The sequence below is a fragment of the Mauremys mutica genome, chromosome 4 (genome assembly GCF_020497125.1).
Source record: "Mauremys mutica isolate MM-2020 ecotype Southern chromosome 4, ASM2049712v1, whole genome shotgun sequence".
NCBI lineage: Eukaryota > Metazoa > Chordata > Testudines > Geoemydidae > Mauremys > Mauremys mutica.
In genome coordinates, this window is record NC_059075.1 from 160,916,684 (window position 1) to 160,935,096 (window position 18,413).

The 18,413-nt window shown below is 41.8% G+C and overlaps 1 protein-coding gene and 1 long non-coding RNA gene across 2 annotated transcripts; both read right to left on the bottom strand.

The window, feature by feature from the left end:
* Window positions 1–1,832: 1,832 nt before the first annotated feature.
* LOC123368277 lies at window positions 1,833–9,587 on the bottom strand. The gene is made up of 5 exons (XM_045012928.1): window positions 9,483–9,587; window positions 7,293–7,655; window positions 5,334–5,480; window positions 3,103–3,182; window positions 1,833–2,127 (listed from the first exon to the last, which is right to left on the bottom strand). Exons 2-5 carry the CDS (start codon window positions 7,579–7,581, stop codon window positions 1,966–1,968), a joined length of 678 nt encoding a protein of 225 aa, XP_044868863.1. The 5' UTR covers window positions 7,582–7,655; window positions 9,483–9,587; the 3' UTR covers window positions 1,833–1,965.
* Window positions 9,588–14,084: 4,497 nt separating this feature from the next.
* Window positions 14,085–16,271, bottom strand: LOC123368931. The gene is made up of 3 exons (XR_006578935.1): window positions 16,191–16,271; window positions 15,110–15,250; window positions 14,085–14,207 (listed from the first exon to the last, which is right to left on the bottom strand). It is a non-coding gene; the product is annotated as an uncharacterized LOC123368931 (long non-coding RNA).
* Window positions 16,272–18,413: the final 2,142 nt, after the last annotated feature.

The following is an 18,413-nucleotide window of genomic DNA, read 5'->3' on the forward strand; positions in this document are numbered from 1 at the left end:
TTACAGTCGATGTATAAAACAAGAGACAGCAGGTCGTGACAGACAGACCAACGGAGAGTACAAAAAACCAATGAGACAGTGTTGGTCAACGTGACGGGCTGTGGTCTGAGCACATCAGCTGCCTAATCATTGTCAAGTTTATTGTAGACACAGTTACCAGACCAACCCTCTGACTTTCTCCTGTGGTGATTTCCACAGTGAGAACATTGTGAAAATGGCTAACAATACCCAGTATCCCAAATAGCCCTCTTGCAGGGGTGGAGAGCTTCTCTGTAAGGTTAGAGATCTGTAGGAAGAAGCCAAGTCTTGTTGGTTTCCACATTGCCCCACCAATCCTTAAGGGAATCCATGAAAAAGTTGGTATTAAAATCAATGTTGAATTTTGCTCCTGTCCTCTCTACACTGTGGAATACTCACTAAGGGTTGGAGCTGCAGAGGGCACCAAGCAACCCTGGAGCCAGTGTGGAGGCATGGGATCTCCAGTGGATCCTGTGAGGTTCATGTAGATTTGCAGTGGATTTGTATGTTTTGGGAGCAGAACAGTTGAGCTCTTTTGAAGTTGATGCTGCACTGATGGAAGAATATACAGGAAATGCCAGCAAGTGCTAAGTCTTGTTGACGCCATTGGAAATATTTATGTGCTTTGACTGAATCGGGGGTATTTCACAGAACGTCAAGAGCCCAGTCCACTGAGTTCTACCAATGACTTCAGTGGGAGCAGCCTTGGGCCCAACAAAATGTAAAAGTTGATAGCTATGTGATGTAGCTATCTGACATATGAACAGCACAGCTAGAACAAAGCTGGAAAGATTTTATGGATGGCTAATCAAAGCAAAAAGATCTAATAGAAGCAGGGCCGGCTCCAGACCCCAGCGCGCCAAGCGCGCGCTTGGGGCGGCATTTTGCCGGCAGGGCGGCAGGCGGCTCCGGCGGACCTTCCGCAGTCATGCCTGCGGATGCTCCACCGGAGCCGCGGGACCAGCGCACCCTCCGCAGGCACGTCTGCAAGAGGTCCCCCGGAGCCGCGGGACTGGTGACCGGCAGCGCGCCCCCTGCGGCATGCCGCCCTGCTTGGGGTGGCCAAATTCCTAGAGCCGCCCCTGAATAGAAGTAACTGAAATTGAGGCAGTGAGAGCTGGGAAAAGTGGCTATTGGAATAGAATCCTGGTCTTGTTCATGTCAGTATCAGAAAATTGTCAGCCAACACAGATAGGTCCTAAATGCTTTACAGATTAAATAAGAAATAGAAGAATGTTGATGATTATTGAGCACCGTTAGTGTGCTCAGTAGTGTGCAGGGTGAAATCCTGACTCTTTTGCAGTCAAAGGGGCCGTGACTTCACCTCCAACGCACCACATGATTACATCATTGTCATTGCTAATACAGATATATTTTCTTTCCAATAATACACTTCTTTCCTTAGTGATTTATTGTTTGAAGGCTTCATACAAGAAGCTAGTTTTAAATCCAGGAGTGTTATAAATGTGTGTCTAATGATGTAGATTAAACATAATGGTTGGAAAGTTGAAATGTGGTTTAACAGATTAAGTAGCAGCTGGGGAAAAATCTATTTGGAAGAAATAAAGACCAAGCAGTTTTGTGGAATGTGTCACTCCTGGATTTAGACCTGCTGCTATATAGAATTGATGAACAATATTCAGCAAATATGTTAGTCAACTAATTGCAGCAACTTTCATTTAATACTTTATTTTCAGAATACTTTTTGCAGTATTGCACCAGCTCCAGAGTTGGTTGGACTCTGACTAATATACAATATACTGACTAGCAAATTAATTAAATATTACATTAATTCTTTTTTCTGCCATTGGTGTTGTAAAACTAACTTGTACTGGGTGAAAGTATTGTAGCAGAAAGCTAATATGCCTAGACGAAAAAAATCAGATACTTCTCTGGGACAGTGGAAGGAGATTGGAATTGTGGTCTTCTTTCTTCACAATATGTCCCCTAATTATGATATAGTTTGTGCTGCTGTGAATATTTTAGCTCTGCATATTCCACTCCAACTGTTTCCTTAATTCTGTAGCTTGCTGCTGCAGTCTTTCTTTGCATCCTTGTTTGGAAACTGAGGTCTGCATACATGATTTCTCCTGGTTCAGGTGGGGATCCCTGCAAGACAGAGAATTTGGTTTTACAACCAGAGCTTCTTGTGACTATATCACCAAGCTACACAAATGTGGCAAATCTGAAAATAAAAGAAACTGGAACAGGTGGCTGAAAACCATTTGAACATTTCATGTCAGGACTAAAGCTGGCCGGAAAAATAGGTGAAAAGATGCAGAAACTTCAGCAAACCCCAAAGGATTTTTCTTCTTGTTGTGTTTTGCAAGAATTGGATTGTTAATTTTCTGCAGAAAAGTTTAATTTCATTTTATTTAATTCTGCCACAGTGCAGGGGTCTGGATTAGATGACATCTTGATGTCCTTTCCAGGCCTACATTTCTGTGATTTGAGATATTAGAAATTTTTGAAAATGAAATTTTTCAATTTTGAAAATGAAACTTCCTGTGACACTATTTGTTGTTGTTTATTAGGTGTATTACGGTAGAACCTAGGAGCCCCAGTCATGGACCAGGACCCCATAGTGCTAGGCACTGGGTAAATACAGAATTAAAAGACAGTCCTTGCCCTAAGGAGTTTACTGTCTAAGACCAGAGCCAGCAGGTGGATACAGACAGACTGATCGGGGTGCACAAGGAAACAATGAAATAATTAAGCTGATCACTCAATATGGACAATGGAGAGAAAGAATGAAAGCAAGCATTTTTTCTTTCTAACACCAACAAGGATCAGGTTTGGCCGGGCTGGATGGGAGACCTGTTGAATTCAGCACCTCTCCACTTCCATCAGTTTAACTCTTCTGGAGCCCTAGTTGTAAAAAGATGCTGCCCTTTCTGAGGGGAAATCCCTGGAAAAGATTGGCAGCAACACTGACACCATCCTCCCAGGGGCTAAATCTCCCCTCTGGTGCACCTACTCCTGCAAACACCGGATGATGTGCCCATAGGGTGAGCCAGTCCTATGGAGTTGTATCCACTGACGACAGCCAACACTTTATAACCAGGATGTGAACTGCAGACTCACCTCCATCTCTGGAGGTGTGGAATCAGTCGGATCACCTTCTCTTAGAGCGAGTGACATCTGTCTTAGAGCAAATGCAAGACCTGTTTTCAAACAAATGGAAAGTTATATTGGACTACATGGAAAATAAGAAAAATCAGAACCATTATCTTCCAGAAGACTGATACAGCCTGTAACGAATGTAGAAGTACAAATTTATAACAGCATGGATGTTTAAAACCAACCCCCAGGGGAAGTGGTAGATTCTCCTTCTTTTGGTGGCTTCCAACCTAGATGAGATGCCTTTCTGGAAGATGCTATAGCCAAACACAAGTTATTGGGCTCAGTGCTGGGGGAACTGGGTGAAATTCTGACACCCATTATATGGGAGGTCAGACAGTGTTTTTCAATGACCAGTTTGTGGACCCCAGCACAGGTCCCTGAGATTGCCCTAACAGTTTAGGAAGGCAGCAAGCTGGTCCCTGGTATCAAAAAGGTTGAAAATACACTGGACTAGATATTCTAATGGGCCCTTCTAGCCTTAAAATATATGAAAGGAGGTAGCCTTCCAGGAGTGGGAGGAGAGAAGTAGAAGATTTTTTTGGAGTGGCTTCTTAAGATAGAAGGTAGTCTGGAAGGGGCTTTGTACAAGCTAACTATAATTAAAATAACCCCACCAGATTATCTTCCAACTAGCAGATGGGGAAACCCATACACACAGAGGGGAAGTGACTTGCATAGGGTCACAAAGGAATTAGTGGCAGATCTGGAATAGAACCCAGGAGCTCTGACTCTCAACCCACCTTGCACCAGCTCCTATCTAACGATTTTGCACTAATGCCTATCACAGGGGTTCTCAAACTTCATTGCACCACAACCCCCTTCTGACAACAAAAACTACTACATGAGCCCAGGAGGGGGAACTGAAGCCTGAGCCTGCCCGAGCCCCGCTGCCCTGGGAAGGGAGCTGGAGCCAGAGACAAAGCACAAGCCTCACTGTCCCGTGGAAGGGGCCAAAGCCAAAGCCCAAGGGCTTCAGCCCCAAGTGGCTGGCCTGTAACCTGAGCCTCACCACCCATGGCTGAAGCTCTCAGACTTCGTCCCCAAGCAATGAGGCTTTGGCCCTAACAAGTCTAACATCAGCCCTGGTGACCCCATTAAAATGGAGTCGCGACTCACTTTGGAGTCCCAAACCAGAGTTTGAGAACTACTGGCCTATCACCTAGATCAATCATAGTCTTTGGGGCTCTTTTTCCCTCTCAGGTACAGGAAACTGTTTAGAATAGCATTTTTGATGGATAAGGTGAGATGTGGGGAGCTGAGAGGGGCAGTCTTTGACTTAAAGGTCATTCTGGATTAGGTAGAAAAGCTTCATTGAAGAGGAAGGTCTCTCACTGTGACTGAAAGATGCTCTGATTGTGGATTAGTCTAATCCTTTCTGAAAATGTATTCCACAGGCAGCTCCCCGTGGCAGTAATTGCATCATATTCACTTCTCCTGTGCTTTGGCCTGGGCTTCGTGAGAAGGCACACAGGTGTCTTAACAGCTGATAGATGGATGGTGCACCAGGGCTCTAACAGCAGCGGCGTTTGGGGAGACTTATGTACAGGAGGTCAGACTAGATGATCTAATGATCCCTTCTAGCCTTAATATCTGTGTACCTATATACTGGGAGATTAGATCCGTGACCCATTTAGTCCAGTGTCCGTGTCATGTTGCACCAGTCCAATAGATCATCTAGTCTGGTATCTTATCTCCCAGATGAACGGATGTTCCAAAGGGGGTTGTAAACCTCCATAACATAGGTAACAGTGACAAAATGTTCCACTGGAAAAAAAAACGTATCTAATGGTGACCATGACCAGTGTAAATCTGCAGAATTAGGACTGATCATTGCTATAACTGTAGAACAGCTAACATTACTGTAGCTGCTATAACACATTTATTTACACTGAAAATAAAAAAGAGTTAGGGCTGTATTCTGATCTCATTTACAAAGGTGTGAAACCAGAATGACTCCATTGAATCGATGGAGATAGGGTCAGATTCTGATTTCGGTTACAGCAATGTAATTCAAGAATAACGCCACCAAAGTCAACAGAGTTACACCAGCCAATGAGAGGAGAATGAGGCCCATTGTATTTTTTTCCACCATAATAATATTAAAGGGACTGTTCTAAACCCAGATATTTCAGTTTATTCCGTAGAAAAGTTTTTCACTGACAGAGTTTTACACTTTAATTGCTAGTTCTCACCTCTTCTCCCCATGTGCCAGCACACCAGGAATGCCATGGTAAAAATGGCTACTGTTATCACAGCCAACAGAATGTTCCAATAGAGAGTCATCTCACCTGCTCTCTGATTCGGTTTGTGTTGTGTTGTGTTTTCTGGAGTGGAACTTTCTATAGGAGAAAAGGTAAATTAGAGAAGCAGTTCCCGTTCAACTTTCAATCACTTTTACTAAGGACTGGTTGGTCTTGTGACTAAAGCATAGGACTGAGAGATAGGAGTGGTTTCTATTCTCAGCTCTGATAGGGAGTGGATTTTAGTGGGCTAGAGTGTGGAGGGTTGCGGATCAGGATTCCTGGGTTAAATACCCAGTTCTGGGAGGGAAGTGGGGTCTAGTGATTAGAGCCTGGAGGGATCTGGGAGACAGGACTCCTCGCTTATGCTTGGCAAGCCCTGTCTTCTCTCTTTGCCTTGGTTCTCCCATTTGGGGTGATGATAATACTCACCTACCTGATGAGAGGCTGGGATTAATGTTTGTAAACTTTGTTAATTTCAAATGAAAGGGGAAAGTCATATCATGAACAGTCCTCCCTTTAGTATGCAATGAGCCTTGCAGCTGCAATTCTGTAGCTAATTCTAGTGTAACTGACTAAGGGTACATCTACACTGGAGCTGGGTGTAATTTACAGCTTCAGTAAACATATGCACACTAGTTCTCCTCACGCTAGCACACTAAAAATGCAGTGTACCTGCAGTGGCATGGGCAGCAGAACAGGCGAGCCACCTGAGTAAGGTCCTACCTGGGTCCCTAGGCACGCACCCTTACTACACCACCCTGACTCTTCAGTAGTTTGGGGGAGGTTTTCAAATGCACAAACGGCAGTTAGACACCTAGCTCCATGACTTTTAAAATCTCCACCTGTTAACTTTAATTCACCACTAGGCAGCTTCCTTGCTGGCAGCAACAGTAGTATAGACACAGCTCAGGCATTTTTACAATCATGCCATCTAACCCTGCTCTGAGCCTGAATCCACCTGAGCCCTGCCTGCACTTCAACTTTTATTGTTGCTACTGCTAATAAAGACACTCCAAAGGTGAATCACAACTACAAAATTTGCTAGCATAGACACAACCTGAGAGAGAATCACCTGTCCATTTTAATAATGTTCTTTTTCTTCCTGATTTCTCGATGAATGTCCCCCTTTAAGGTGTGTTTTTACTCTGAAAAATTACTGTGAAGATGACATTGTGGGGCTCCACATTTATTGCATCTCAGTAATTCCTGTATCAAATGTGTTTAGTTAACAAGTTAAAAAAACAACAACCACCTTTTCTTCTGTAAGAAGCCCTGCAAACTCAGACTGGGATCTGAGAGTTGTAGTGTAAACACCTTTTATGAAAATATGATGGTTTTATTTTTGTTCCTGTACCTTTAACTTCTGCAACTCTCTCAGGGTGGCAGAGCTCAAAATTTGCAAGTTAGAAGTCAGCTGGGGTTGTGAGGAGACTGAAACTAGGTGTGCCCTGGTAAGTAGCTTAACAAGGAGACTGCCCTGTTCTCATTTGCAGCCTTTTTTTGTTGTGTCTTTGTTGTGTTTACTCTTGTTAAATTAATGTTATTTTAGTTTTATGGAAGGAGTTTATTTGGCTTATTGGTAGCTGGAGACATAACAAGAATGACCCATATGGAGTCAAGGCTGGATTTTGATCTCAGTGACCCTGATGTAAATCTGGAGTGCGGACACTGAAATCGAAGTGGTTAGAGCCAGATTCTGATCTCAAGTGTAACTGCAAAGCAATCCCACTGAAGTCAATACATTTAGGGCTGTATTCTGATCTCATCTACATGGTTGTTAATCTGAAGTGACTCCACTGAAGTCAATGGAGTCACATCAAAGATTGCCTGCCTCCTGCAATGCATCTCTTTCAAATAGTTTCTTCTGAACAGTGAGTGTGACCCAATAAAACCCCAAATTTACAGTACCTGTAACACTCAGTCTGGTCCCGTTCCCATCTAAAATGCAGGGTGGATTGAAGAGGAAGATGAAGAACCGACAGTGGTAAATGGCCATGTCATTTTCCTGCAGGTTATGAATGTGCAGGGTGCTGGAAGAGACATCTTCCGTCCATGTGAGCCTGAATCGGCCTTTCAGTCTGTCAGTCTCTGTGATTTTCTCCATCCCACTCACATCATTCCCTATTCTCCTGCTGTACCATACAGATACGACGTCAGGATTCTTTAGAGGTTTTGGTGGTACTAATGTACAATTCATCTCTGCAGCTGCTCCAGCTTCCACCACTACAGACCGTGGCTGTTGCACAACTGAGAATGAACAATCATCTTGAGCTAAGGGTGGGGGAAAAGATATGTCAGAATGTTGGGTTTTTTGAGGTGGGGAGGAGGGTTAACTTATGCAGTAGTTTAGAGTGAAATTAGAACTGATGAAAGGTGCCAGGTTGGCAGCCCTTAGAAACTGGATCTACTTAACCCCATGGACAGCAGCAGGGTAAACACATAAAAAGCAGCCCCACACCAGTGTGCCTCAGCCATGCCCTGGGGAGTGAACTCCCTGGGTACTTGCAGAGTGGCTACAGGACAGGTAGCATCAGCCAAAGATCTTCACAACACACAGAGAACAATCCCCTCCAATGCACCTTAATAAAATCCTCAAATGTGCCAATGGAGAAATTGGTTCAATAAATGCTCACGTGGATGCAATTCTGGATTGCTAAATGGACAATGTAATTTCCAACAGGAGGCTCACTGGAAAATGATTGTTGTGGATGGCTTCCAGGAATGAATTTCTCAATTCCCAATGTATCTGAAAGATTTTTCTATTATCTATCATTTTAAAATGTCTTTAAAAAAACAACTCCAGAGCTCATAATACAGGCTTCCCTCACATAAGTGTCTCACTCAAAAACTGACTTTGTACAAATCTCTTTGGGGATGTATTTCTTCAGTTAAAGTACTTAGGGTTAGATTTTTTTTAAAGGTATTTGGGTGCCTAAAAGGTGCAGATAGTTGCCTAACTCCCTCTAATTGTAAAGGGAGTCCGTCACCTAACCTGATTAAAAGCTGTGGAAAATTCCATTAGGCACCTATCTGCATCTTTAGGCACCTACATATCTTTGAAAATCTGACCCTTTTGCCATAGCTGTGAAAGAATCAAGTGAACCTTGCTACGGTGCAGATTGTAAGCAGTTTGGATTTACTTTTCAGACATGCAATGTAATCAACAACTAGATACAAAAGTCCTCCTCAAAGAAATGTTAGAGATATGAAATCATTTTCTAGAAAATATTGTTTAAGTGTGTTTAAACTTCAATTTAAACTAGACCTTTAAAAACCTATATATTGCAGAGATGGAAAGGTCCATCTATCAACCACAGGATCAGTTACAGACCCTGCTAGATGATAAACTAAGATTTTGTTCTTATTTATCCTACTATATATCCTATATAACTCCTATGATTTCACTTGACTTACTCTGGTTTTGTACCAGTGTAAATGACATCAGATTCTGGTCCTAGCTTCATTAGCTTTAGTGGAGTCGCTCTGGATTTACGCAGGGATAACTGAGATCAGAATCAGATCCTAATATCCTAGTATTTCATTTGAACAGTATGTGGCTCCCAGAATGAGTAAGGGAAATCAATTTGGTATTTTATTAGAAACAAATATTGTTTAAAATACAATTCATTTTTCTGTACAGCTTCTTAGATCTCTTTTAGATCATTTCATATTTTTAAGCTAAGAATTCTATCCATAAAAAATTCTTTTCTCAGTACCCATCATTTGTGCACATTAGGTTGAGAAGAGAAATCGTGAAGTCAGTGTTTCTGACGAGTTGGAATATTGTCTGGTTCAAGAACTGCTTACTTCTTGAAAATATTTGGACAAAGCACTAATATAATTGTTTATGCATGTGAAGAAAAAAAATACATCTGATTGACAAGAAGGATTTTCATTACAAATGTAGTAAAATTTTTAAAAAGTGCGGGAGGAGTCATCATTAGAAAGTCAGAATTTGATATTATTAGTAAAATATACCAGTATACACAGGAAAACTACCTGTCAAAATTTCATGTTGTTGTAGCTGTGTTAGTCCTAAGATATTAGACAGACAAGGTGGGTAAGGTAAAAATAAGTTGGCCCAATAAAAGGTATTACCTCAAGCACCTTGTCAGAATTTAATCAGAACGATGTGACTTTCATTTAACACTCTGTTTAATGATGTTTCACCTTCATTGACTGGCCACCTCAGTTAAAGAAAATTTAAATATCACACAAACTATTATATAGAGATCTGCAGAAGAAAATGATAAAATAACAGCTACTTTCATACAAAGGATTGATTTTTCTTAAAATCATTGTAAATGATCAGGTTAAACATATTCATATAAATAATTTTAAAATGCACAATATAATACAATGTTAAGACAATATGTAAAATCAAAATGTGAGTTTTAAAAGAATCTCTTACTGGTCTCCTGTGAGCAAGTTTTGAGAAGATGCAGAATGGACACGCACACAAAAAAATACATTTCTTCAAGAGTGGGTGTTATCACTTTGAAATCCTTACCATAAGTACGGCTGTAGAGAGAAGAGTTTAGTTTCTCTGTTTCCTCCTGGGAGGAGTTATAAGAGTGAAAAAACCCCAAATGAAACACTTACAGGGCTCAACCCAATGCTAAGGACCCAATTCTGCCACCCTTATCCACAGTGAGTATTAGTTTGCTCCATGAGCAGTGCCTCTGATTTCAAAGGGATAACTCATAGCGTTGGGCATTAATCAAGGTAAGCCTGCAAAAGCTGACTCTAAATGTTTTTAACTTTAAAAGAATTAAATGCAAAAGCCTATGTTAATGCAGCTTTAAAATGCAATTCTACTCTAAAAAGTGACTGCAAAATATAATTGTTCAGTTCCATGCTTCTTGCGTCTCAAAGTCTCCAGACCAAATGTGCTCAGTTTTGTTAACTTTCCTGGGTTCTGAGCTCACATCTTTTCTTCTCACACGTTATGACCAGTAATAAAGATTCTTCAGGCCAAATTCTCTACAGGCGCCTGCTGTGTTCAGTTTCTGCCCTCAATGGCACCAGTGCCATCTCTATTGTCACAAGTGGGATTGGTCTTGCCAGTGGAGCTCAGTGAACAAATCTGCTGAGAAGCCAGACTAGAATCTGACTCACTCTGTCATAGCTGTGTTGGTGCTATAGAGCTAGAGGTGAAAAGTAGGAAAAACTTATTTTTGCTACTAAAATTAGCAGATAAAATGACGACGGATGGATGAAGTGGTGTCTATGTAGACAGAGAGAGAGAGAGTGAGAGAGATGTTGTATTTCCTTTGATTTTTAATAAAAAGTAGCAGGATAAGAATGAGGAGAAAAAAAGACATAAAAAATCAAAGTTTTCATGCAAAATTGCATCTGCAGCAATAAATTCTCATGAAGATGCACAGATGTTCTAAAATTTAAAAAAACAGCCACAAGCAAAACCAGAACTTTAACTGCGCATAACTATTTGAGCTGGTCAGAAATGTTTTCCAAAGAACATATCAAATTTTCAACAAAAAATTGAAAACAGAGAATTTTTGGCTGAAAGCCAAAAACTCTTGACCAAAATCTTCAATTTGGAATTGTCATCCTGTGATGCCTCATGGGAGTTGTAGTTGGAATGCCTCATGATCCCATTCTTCTCTATGGGCTATTTCCATGGCCAGACTACATCTCCCATGATACATCATGGTCTCTGTTCTTGCTGAACTGATGTGGTGCATCATGGGAGTCCCTGACCACAGTGCATCATGGGAGATGCAGCCAGGTGGTGGATCTCCTATGAGGCACTGCAGTGGTTTTTCAATACTAATTTTTTTTCTGCATTTTTTCTGTTTTCTGGCTGAAAACAAAAAAACCTTTTCCATTTTTGGTTTGGGGTTTTTTTGGGCAAAAGCAGACACTTTTCATGAAAAAGTTTGTTTAATCAAAAACCCAATACAGTAACTCCTCACGTAACGTCCTCCTGCTTAACATTGTTTCAAAGTTATATCACTGCTCAATTAGGGAACATGCTCATTTAAAATTGTGCAATGCTCCCTTATAATGTCATTTTGCTGCCTGCTCTGTCCACTGCTTGTAAGATTCTATGGAAGAGCAGCGACTTTACAAGGGAGCATTGCATGAGTTCCTCTTCTCCGCCTCTTCCCCACTCCCTCCCAGCGCTCCCCCCACTGCCAAACAGCTGTTTGGCAGCACTTAGGACTTTCTGGGAGGGAGGGGAGGAGTGGGGAAGCACTGGGTCTCCGCTCCTCTCCCTCCCCCCCTAGAAAGTCCTAAGCGCAAAGCGCTGGGAGGGAGGGGGATGAGGGGGGAAGCGCCACATCTCCACTCCTCCCTCTCCCTCCCAGAAAGTCCTAAGTGCCACTAAACAGCAGTTTGGCAGCACGTAGGGCTTTCTGGGAGGGAGGGGCAGGAGCGGGGATGCGGCTGCTCCAGAGAGGAGGTGGAGTGGGGGTGGGAAGAGGTGGGCCTGGAGTGGAGTGGGGACAGGAAGAGGCAGGCCTAGAGCATCCCCTGGCAAATTCGGCGCCTGTTCTTTTCCAGGGAAGCTGCTGCTCCTGCTGGAAGGTGGTTCCTAGCGTCCTTGCCTACAGGGGGCTGTGCCTGTGAAGGGTAAGCTAGGGGCACTTCCCAACCACAGTACAGTACAGTATATAATGCCTTTTGTCTGCCCCAAAACATTTCCTTGGAACCTAACCCCCCGCATTTACGTTAAATCTTATGGGAAAATTGGATTCGTTTAACATTGATTCACTTAAAGTTGCATTTTTCAGGAACATAACTACAACATTAAGTGAGGAATTACTGTATAGTGTAGAAGTAAAAAGGGTTACAGAAAACTTTCAATGAGCCCTAGTAACTATAGAATTACTGAACCAAATTTCTTCAAACTCAGCAAAACGACTTTTACTTTGGGGTCTAAACACATCATAGGCCAGACCCTTAGCTGGTATAAATCAGCAGAAGTGATCAGTTGAGACGATTTACATCAGCTGAGGAAGTTTATAGTTTGTTTAAAGTTGCAAGGCCCGATCATGATTTCACTTACATTGGTGTAACTCCACTGACTTTAGAGAAGTAACTTTTTTACTCCAGTGTAACTGAGGGCTTGACGAGATGGAGAGTTTGCCATGCACTAGCTGGCTGTGTAGCTCCTGCTACCATGCACTAAAAGTTACCTAATGTTTGCATTCATCTACTTCTGTCTGAAATGGGACTAGGGCAAGGTGCACTTGAGAACATTTAGTGTGTAGCGACATGTTCCCCCTAACCAGTTAGCGCATGGTAGGCTAGTGCAGTATAGATTTACATCCCACAACACGCTAACTCTCCGGCTAGACAAGTCCTGAAAGGATAATATGACTCTTCAATTTCAGCTACTTCTGAGCTATTTGAATGCAAAAAATGTGCTATAATAAAACATTTGCCAAGGCATGTAGTGAGAGTTATGTACATACCCAATTCCCTTATGCACCTTTGAAAATCCCATTCGTATCATAGACATTTTTCAGGAAATTTAAGTTAAGTTTTGTAGCTTTTTCCTGCCCAGGACTGCACTGTGTTAACCAATGCATGTTTATCCAGTTAAACCAACTGCAAGAAAACTTGCCTCCAGCCGAAAATAGCAGCAGGAAGGGTGTGAATTCAAACCTCCCTCCACACCATGAGCCCCACTGAGATGTGAACCTATCTCTTTGCTACCTCATTCACCTCTGTGAGATTAGCACACCAAAGGTTAGACAGGAGCCTTGGAGAAATTTTTTATATGTTTTTAAAACATAAATTCAGTAAATTTATTCATACTGACCTCTGAGCAAAGCCCAAATAAATGAGCTCTGTGCAGGTTTCCCCACAGGAAAGAGACAGACTCCCCCTTTCCCTGCTGTGGCATTTTAGGACTGCAACAGCACCTTTAGCCCCATTACTCCTTTCCATGGGGGACTTTGGCCAGTGGATTTTTGCCTCTCCCCTGGCCAAGCCTGACCTCCAAAGCCATCTTGGTGGTGGCACAGAGGGCGTCATTATGGAGCACTGTGACATTCCCACACCACAGAACATTGCCGCTTCTGCAAATTGCAGGATTTAGGTTTTAGTCCTTACTCTGGCCATCAAAGCCCAGTCCCTAAAGGGCCTGATTATCCCCTTCATTGCCTCTTGTGGACTTAATTACAAAGTGGTGCCGAATGCTTCCTAATCAGAATTCCCCATCCGTTTTCACAGGTGGTACGATTTTACATCCGCTTTGTGCAAGTCTAATGGGTGACACAAGATGGCAAGGCAGGAGGGAGGCAGGATCAAGGCTCAGGTCCACAAAAGCACTTAGGCATCTAAGCCCTAGATTTAGGTGCTTAAATCCCCATTTGGATGAGCCATAAAACCACTCACAGCTGCAGCCTAACCCTGTATGTGCCTAAACTCACTCAGCATCTAAAATACAGTTGTAAAATTCCTTAGGCACCCATGTTTCTTCCTCTGGGAACATGTCCTGCGGCCTCACTCTAGGCACCTGGACACCTCTCTCCCACCAGAGCTCCACTGCGATCCTCAAACTGAGGGAAGGCAGGTGGAGGAGTGCCTGTCTCACCCGTGGCGCCCAGTCAGATAGGTGTGATCGCAGGCTGCCTACCAGTGCAGGCCCCATTCAAAATATGGCTTGAGGAGGAGGTGGCTTTAGCTTATAGCTTTTAGTACAGTGATTTAAAATTATGACCTCACCTCTTGTAGGCTTCATAGAAGGAATAGATTTATAGATGTACTTGAATGGTGGTGGCTTGGCAGACTGGATTGGCAAGGACATGCCACCACACCTCAAGAAGCTTGAAATACATAGTGGTGACACTGCAAGGGAAATGACATTGTCAGTACTGGATGCCATATTTTCAATCTAGCTGTGTTATTAACACTGACAAATGAAATTCATAATTTTGTAAAAGGAACAGGTGGAACAGTCATTCTTTTAAGAATAGATTTAATTGCCAGCATATCTTTATAGCAAATGGGTGTATTCTACTGCATCAGCTAGGAGAAGAGAGGCAAAACAATATTTAGCAATTATTGCTCTTTCTTAAGATCTCTGTGTGTGGTTAATACATATCTTGGTAGACTGGCAGATACACTAATCCAAATAGGAGTTAAAAGTTTAATGCAATATTCATTACACAATCTACTATCAACAGATACTCCTGAAATGTCACAACTACTGTGAAATCTGATGTTCTCTTTTTAGGCCTTGATTCAGGAAAATTTGTAAGCACGTACAGTACTTAACTTTAAGCACTTGCTTAACTTATGTCCTAAAAAGGGATGCATTCCTGAACTGAGGCCTTAAATTAGTTGAAGCTTAATGTTAATGTTAGAATCATGCATAATTCTTTTTTAAAAATCCTTATTCATTCTTTATAAGGAACTAGTGACAGAGGGTCCTAGGTTTAATTCCATTTTTTCTGAGAAAGAAGGCAAAAAATAGTCTGTAAATTGTGGGTACACATACATGATGGCTAGATTCCAGTGATCAGGGCTATGGGCATTCATATGCTCCTATAATATTGTTGTTATATTTATCTAACTTATATATATAGGAACAACCGTGTGTGTGTGTGTGTGTCAAAAATTTTCCTTTGAAACATTTTTTCAATGCTGTCACAGTTTCAGGGTTAATGCACTTTTGACCCTGCACCCCACCCTGGTCTTCCTGAATGTTTAAGGATCCCAACAGTTACCTCTCTTGGGAGGAGACTTACATCTTTTTCCCTCCAGATATGGCTTTCGGCTTGCAATCCCTCTGCACCACACTGTGATTTCCCAGCAAGTCTGACTGGGGTTCAGCACCTGTAGTTAACTATTCCTCAGGGGCTGCAACTGTATGCCTGTTACCGACCAGCCTTTACAAAGCAAAATACATTTATTCTTAGAGCAGAAGCGGCATTACAGAGAAAACACATTAAAAACAATAAAAGGTTCCTATACATTTACTAATAAGCATAGCAACGATCACCCGTGTTCCCCATGGGGAGTCCGATAGGCCACTATCCCTTCCAATCGTTCAGCGAGGTTTGGGGACTTTCCTTGGCCAGAAGGTCCTGTCCACTTGCTGAATCAGAAAGGAAGCCACCGCTTAACTTGCTTAACTGTCCCCAGCTTCCTACAAATGGGTAAAACCAGTCCCTCCCCATGTTCCCTAGGAGATCAAGATTCCAAGTCTGGGGAATCTACATAGCCAGCCTTGGGATTCTGTAGGAACACTCTACTCTGTCCCCACCCCAGCTAGGAACGCACAAATACTAAATCACCTGTATTGATACAGAGGGCTGTGAATGTTGTACAGCTCACCCTGTATGACCCATCCCAGTATAATAGCCTTGTGAGGATTTCATGCTTTTAACATAAAATACAATATGATCCCTATAAGATACTGCATGTAGTTGCAGTATCTGTCACTGATGGAAAATTGGTTTTTGACTAAAGAAATATTTTCACAGAAAGTTTATTTTTTAAGGAGTTTTTTATTCTTTTTGTCAGAAAACTGAAGTTTTTTTGCCTGAAAACCAAAAAAAAATCTGTTTTTGTTTCACTGGGTTGGGTTTTTTCAAAAATTTCCACTTAAATTTTTTATGTAAATGAAGATTTTTTTTATTGAAATTTTTCATGGGGAAAAATACTCTGACCAGCTCTTTGTTTAATAAAACCATGCCTCAAGGCCACTAATTGTAGGTGATATTTCTCCCTGTAAGGAGTACACTATCTGAATAAGGATTTATCGATGAGTAAAGATTGGCAGGATTGGCCCTTATAGAGCTGATACTGCTCTGGGTTTTTACTCACTTCTGTGGAGTCACTCCAGATTTACACCAGTGCAACGGAGAGCAGAACCAGGCTCTTTATCTACAGTGCTGGTTTTTTCACAGTGTCTCTTGATGATGATAGCAAGTTACTAATAAAACAGAGCAGAAAAGTCAGCATTTGTCCCAGTACAAATATCTTCATTTGGTTCCTTTGAGTATTCTGCTATGGTTATGGAATGGCCTAGTTTATATTTACATAGTTTTTCTTCCATTGTAATGCAGTATCACTGTGACACTACACACCATGTTCTTCATAGTGATATTATTATGATATGATTATAGAATAATGGTGATGTATTTTATGCAAGATATGTCATGTGAGGTGTCATTGGAAAAGTTATGGTTTGTTGAATATGATTATTCAATTTGTGTGCATGTATCATTTTTATATCTGACGTTATGAATATTGACTATGTATCTGTATTCCACATGTAGATACGCTTGGACAATGTGTTCAGTCTAGATAGCTGGCTGGGAAGGGCCTATTCATGATGATGAGCCATTAGGGAAAACAATAGGCCTTAGGAGAAGCTTATCTTCCGTCTGGTGAGCTTTCCTGAGAACGCTCCAGATAGCCTGTAAACGATGACTGCTATAATACTGCAAGGGCTTGTGACCAGATCACATGTCACTGGACTCCATCTTGGGATGTCTGTAATTTTCCACACACTGGTCTGAGAACCAAATATTGAAACAACAGGTTCCTACTACATGCTAAAGCTATGTAAGGCAGCGAGTGACATCATCTTGGGTTCTTCATTCCCCACACAAGAAGACTCCTGGAAACACCTGAGGAACAAAGACTTAACTGAGAGAAGTGCTGGACCCAGGCTAATTGGATTTCTAGTCTGTGAATGAAGATCTGAGACACTCAACCTATAAAGCTAATGCAGCTTGTGCCTTAAGAATCTGCAGCCTGCTTGTAACATCTCTTAGGGTAAGAATCTTCTAATATGTATCCAATCTATCTAGTATGTTAAGCTTAGTTTGCATTTTTGTTTATTTGCTAGGTAATCTGCTTTGATCTGTTTGCTATCCCTTTTAATCACTTAAAATCTATTTTTGTAGTTAATAAATTTGTTTATGTTTTAATCTAAACCAGTGATCTTTGACTGGAGTGCTTGGGGAAAATCTCTGCTTGTTTACCATAGATGTGCATTGTCCTCTTCACATTGAGGGAGAAGAGGACTAGGTGTTAAACTGATATACTGGGTAGATTTGACCAGGGCAGGACAGTACTTTTCTGGGGTCCTAGGCTGGGAAACTGGTTAGAGAGCCTGCATGTAATTGCAGCTGGGTGTGTCCCTACCTGGGTGAATGCTGGTGAAAGTGCAGGCTGGGAGGTTTGGCAGTTTGTCACAGCAATACAATGTGAAAGAGAGCCCATGCTGGTGGGTCAGAGGGGTCAGTGGTACCCCAGTTCCAAGTGGCACCCCGGGGGGAATCCTTCACAAGCACATCCCAATTAAGTGATTCTACCTGGCAAATGTAACCTACTTGCCAGTGTGTGTTATGCACCCATTTCTATAGAAGGCGTGAGTCTGTAACAGCGCCAGCTACAGAGCCAGTTTCTATAGTTGTAGCAACTCAATAGTTTGCCTCCAATACAATCCCCAGTGTCAGCCAAGATAGCAGTTTTTTGTGTTGTTTTGTTTTTCAACCCATTACTGATACATTTTTCTCCTTATTTTTTTGGGCTACAAGATGCACAATCACACTCCTCTCCTTTCTGATGATTGCTATGGAACCCTACTGAGTTATCTGGTAGGCCCATTCAAACATAAGAAATAAGGCCTCTAATTCTAGCCAAGTATTTTCAACACATGAAATCAGGTCTTCTCTTCTGGTAGCTTCAAGACCTGGCATAATGCTACTCTACTGACTATTCAGATTACTCCTAATGCTTTTTTCTGAATAAGATCCCATTCAGCTCTTGCAGTTTTTTTGTAGGACTTGTTATTATGTTTAATTGCGGCTGATCAAGTAATGAAAAACAATTTTTGTGAGTGATTTGTGAAAACTGGGGACGAAGTGAATCCTGAATACCAATCCCAGATATTCTGTAAATAACCCTTAGATTAGTAATTATTTATTTGTTCTGTTCATGTAGTACTTTTGCATGCTGAATAGATTAGTAAAACTGGGACTGAAATGAAAAAAAAAGTCAAATTTCACTGATTTGATCAGCCATGTATGGGTGTAT

Excerpts from the sequence above, each read along its gene's own strand:
- LOC123368277 (XM_045012928.1), bottom strand. The coding sequence starts at position 7,581 with ATGAATTGTACATTAGTACCACCAAAACCTCTAAAGAATCCTGACGTC. Across the intron at positions 3,183-5,333 it reads CTGGCACATGGGGAGAAGAG|GTCTTGCATTTGCTCTAAGA; the intron begins GTGAGAACTAGC and ends GTTTGAAAACAG. Across the intron at positions 2,128-3,102 it reads CCACACCTCCAGAGATGGAG|GGATCCCCACCTGAACCAGG; the intron begins GTGAGTCTGCAG and ends TCTGTCTTGCAG.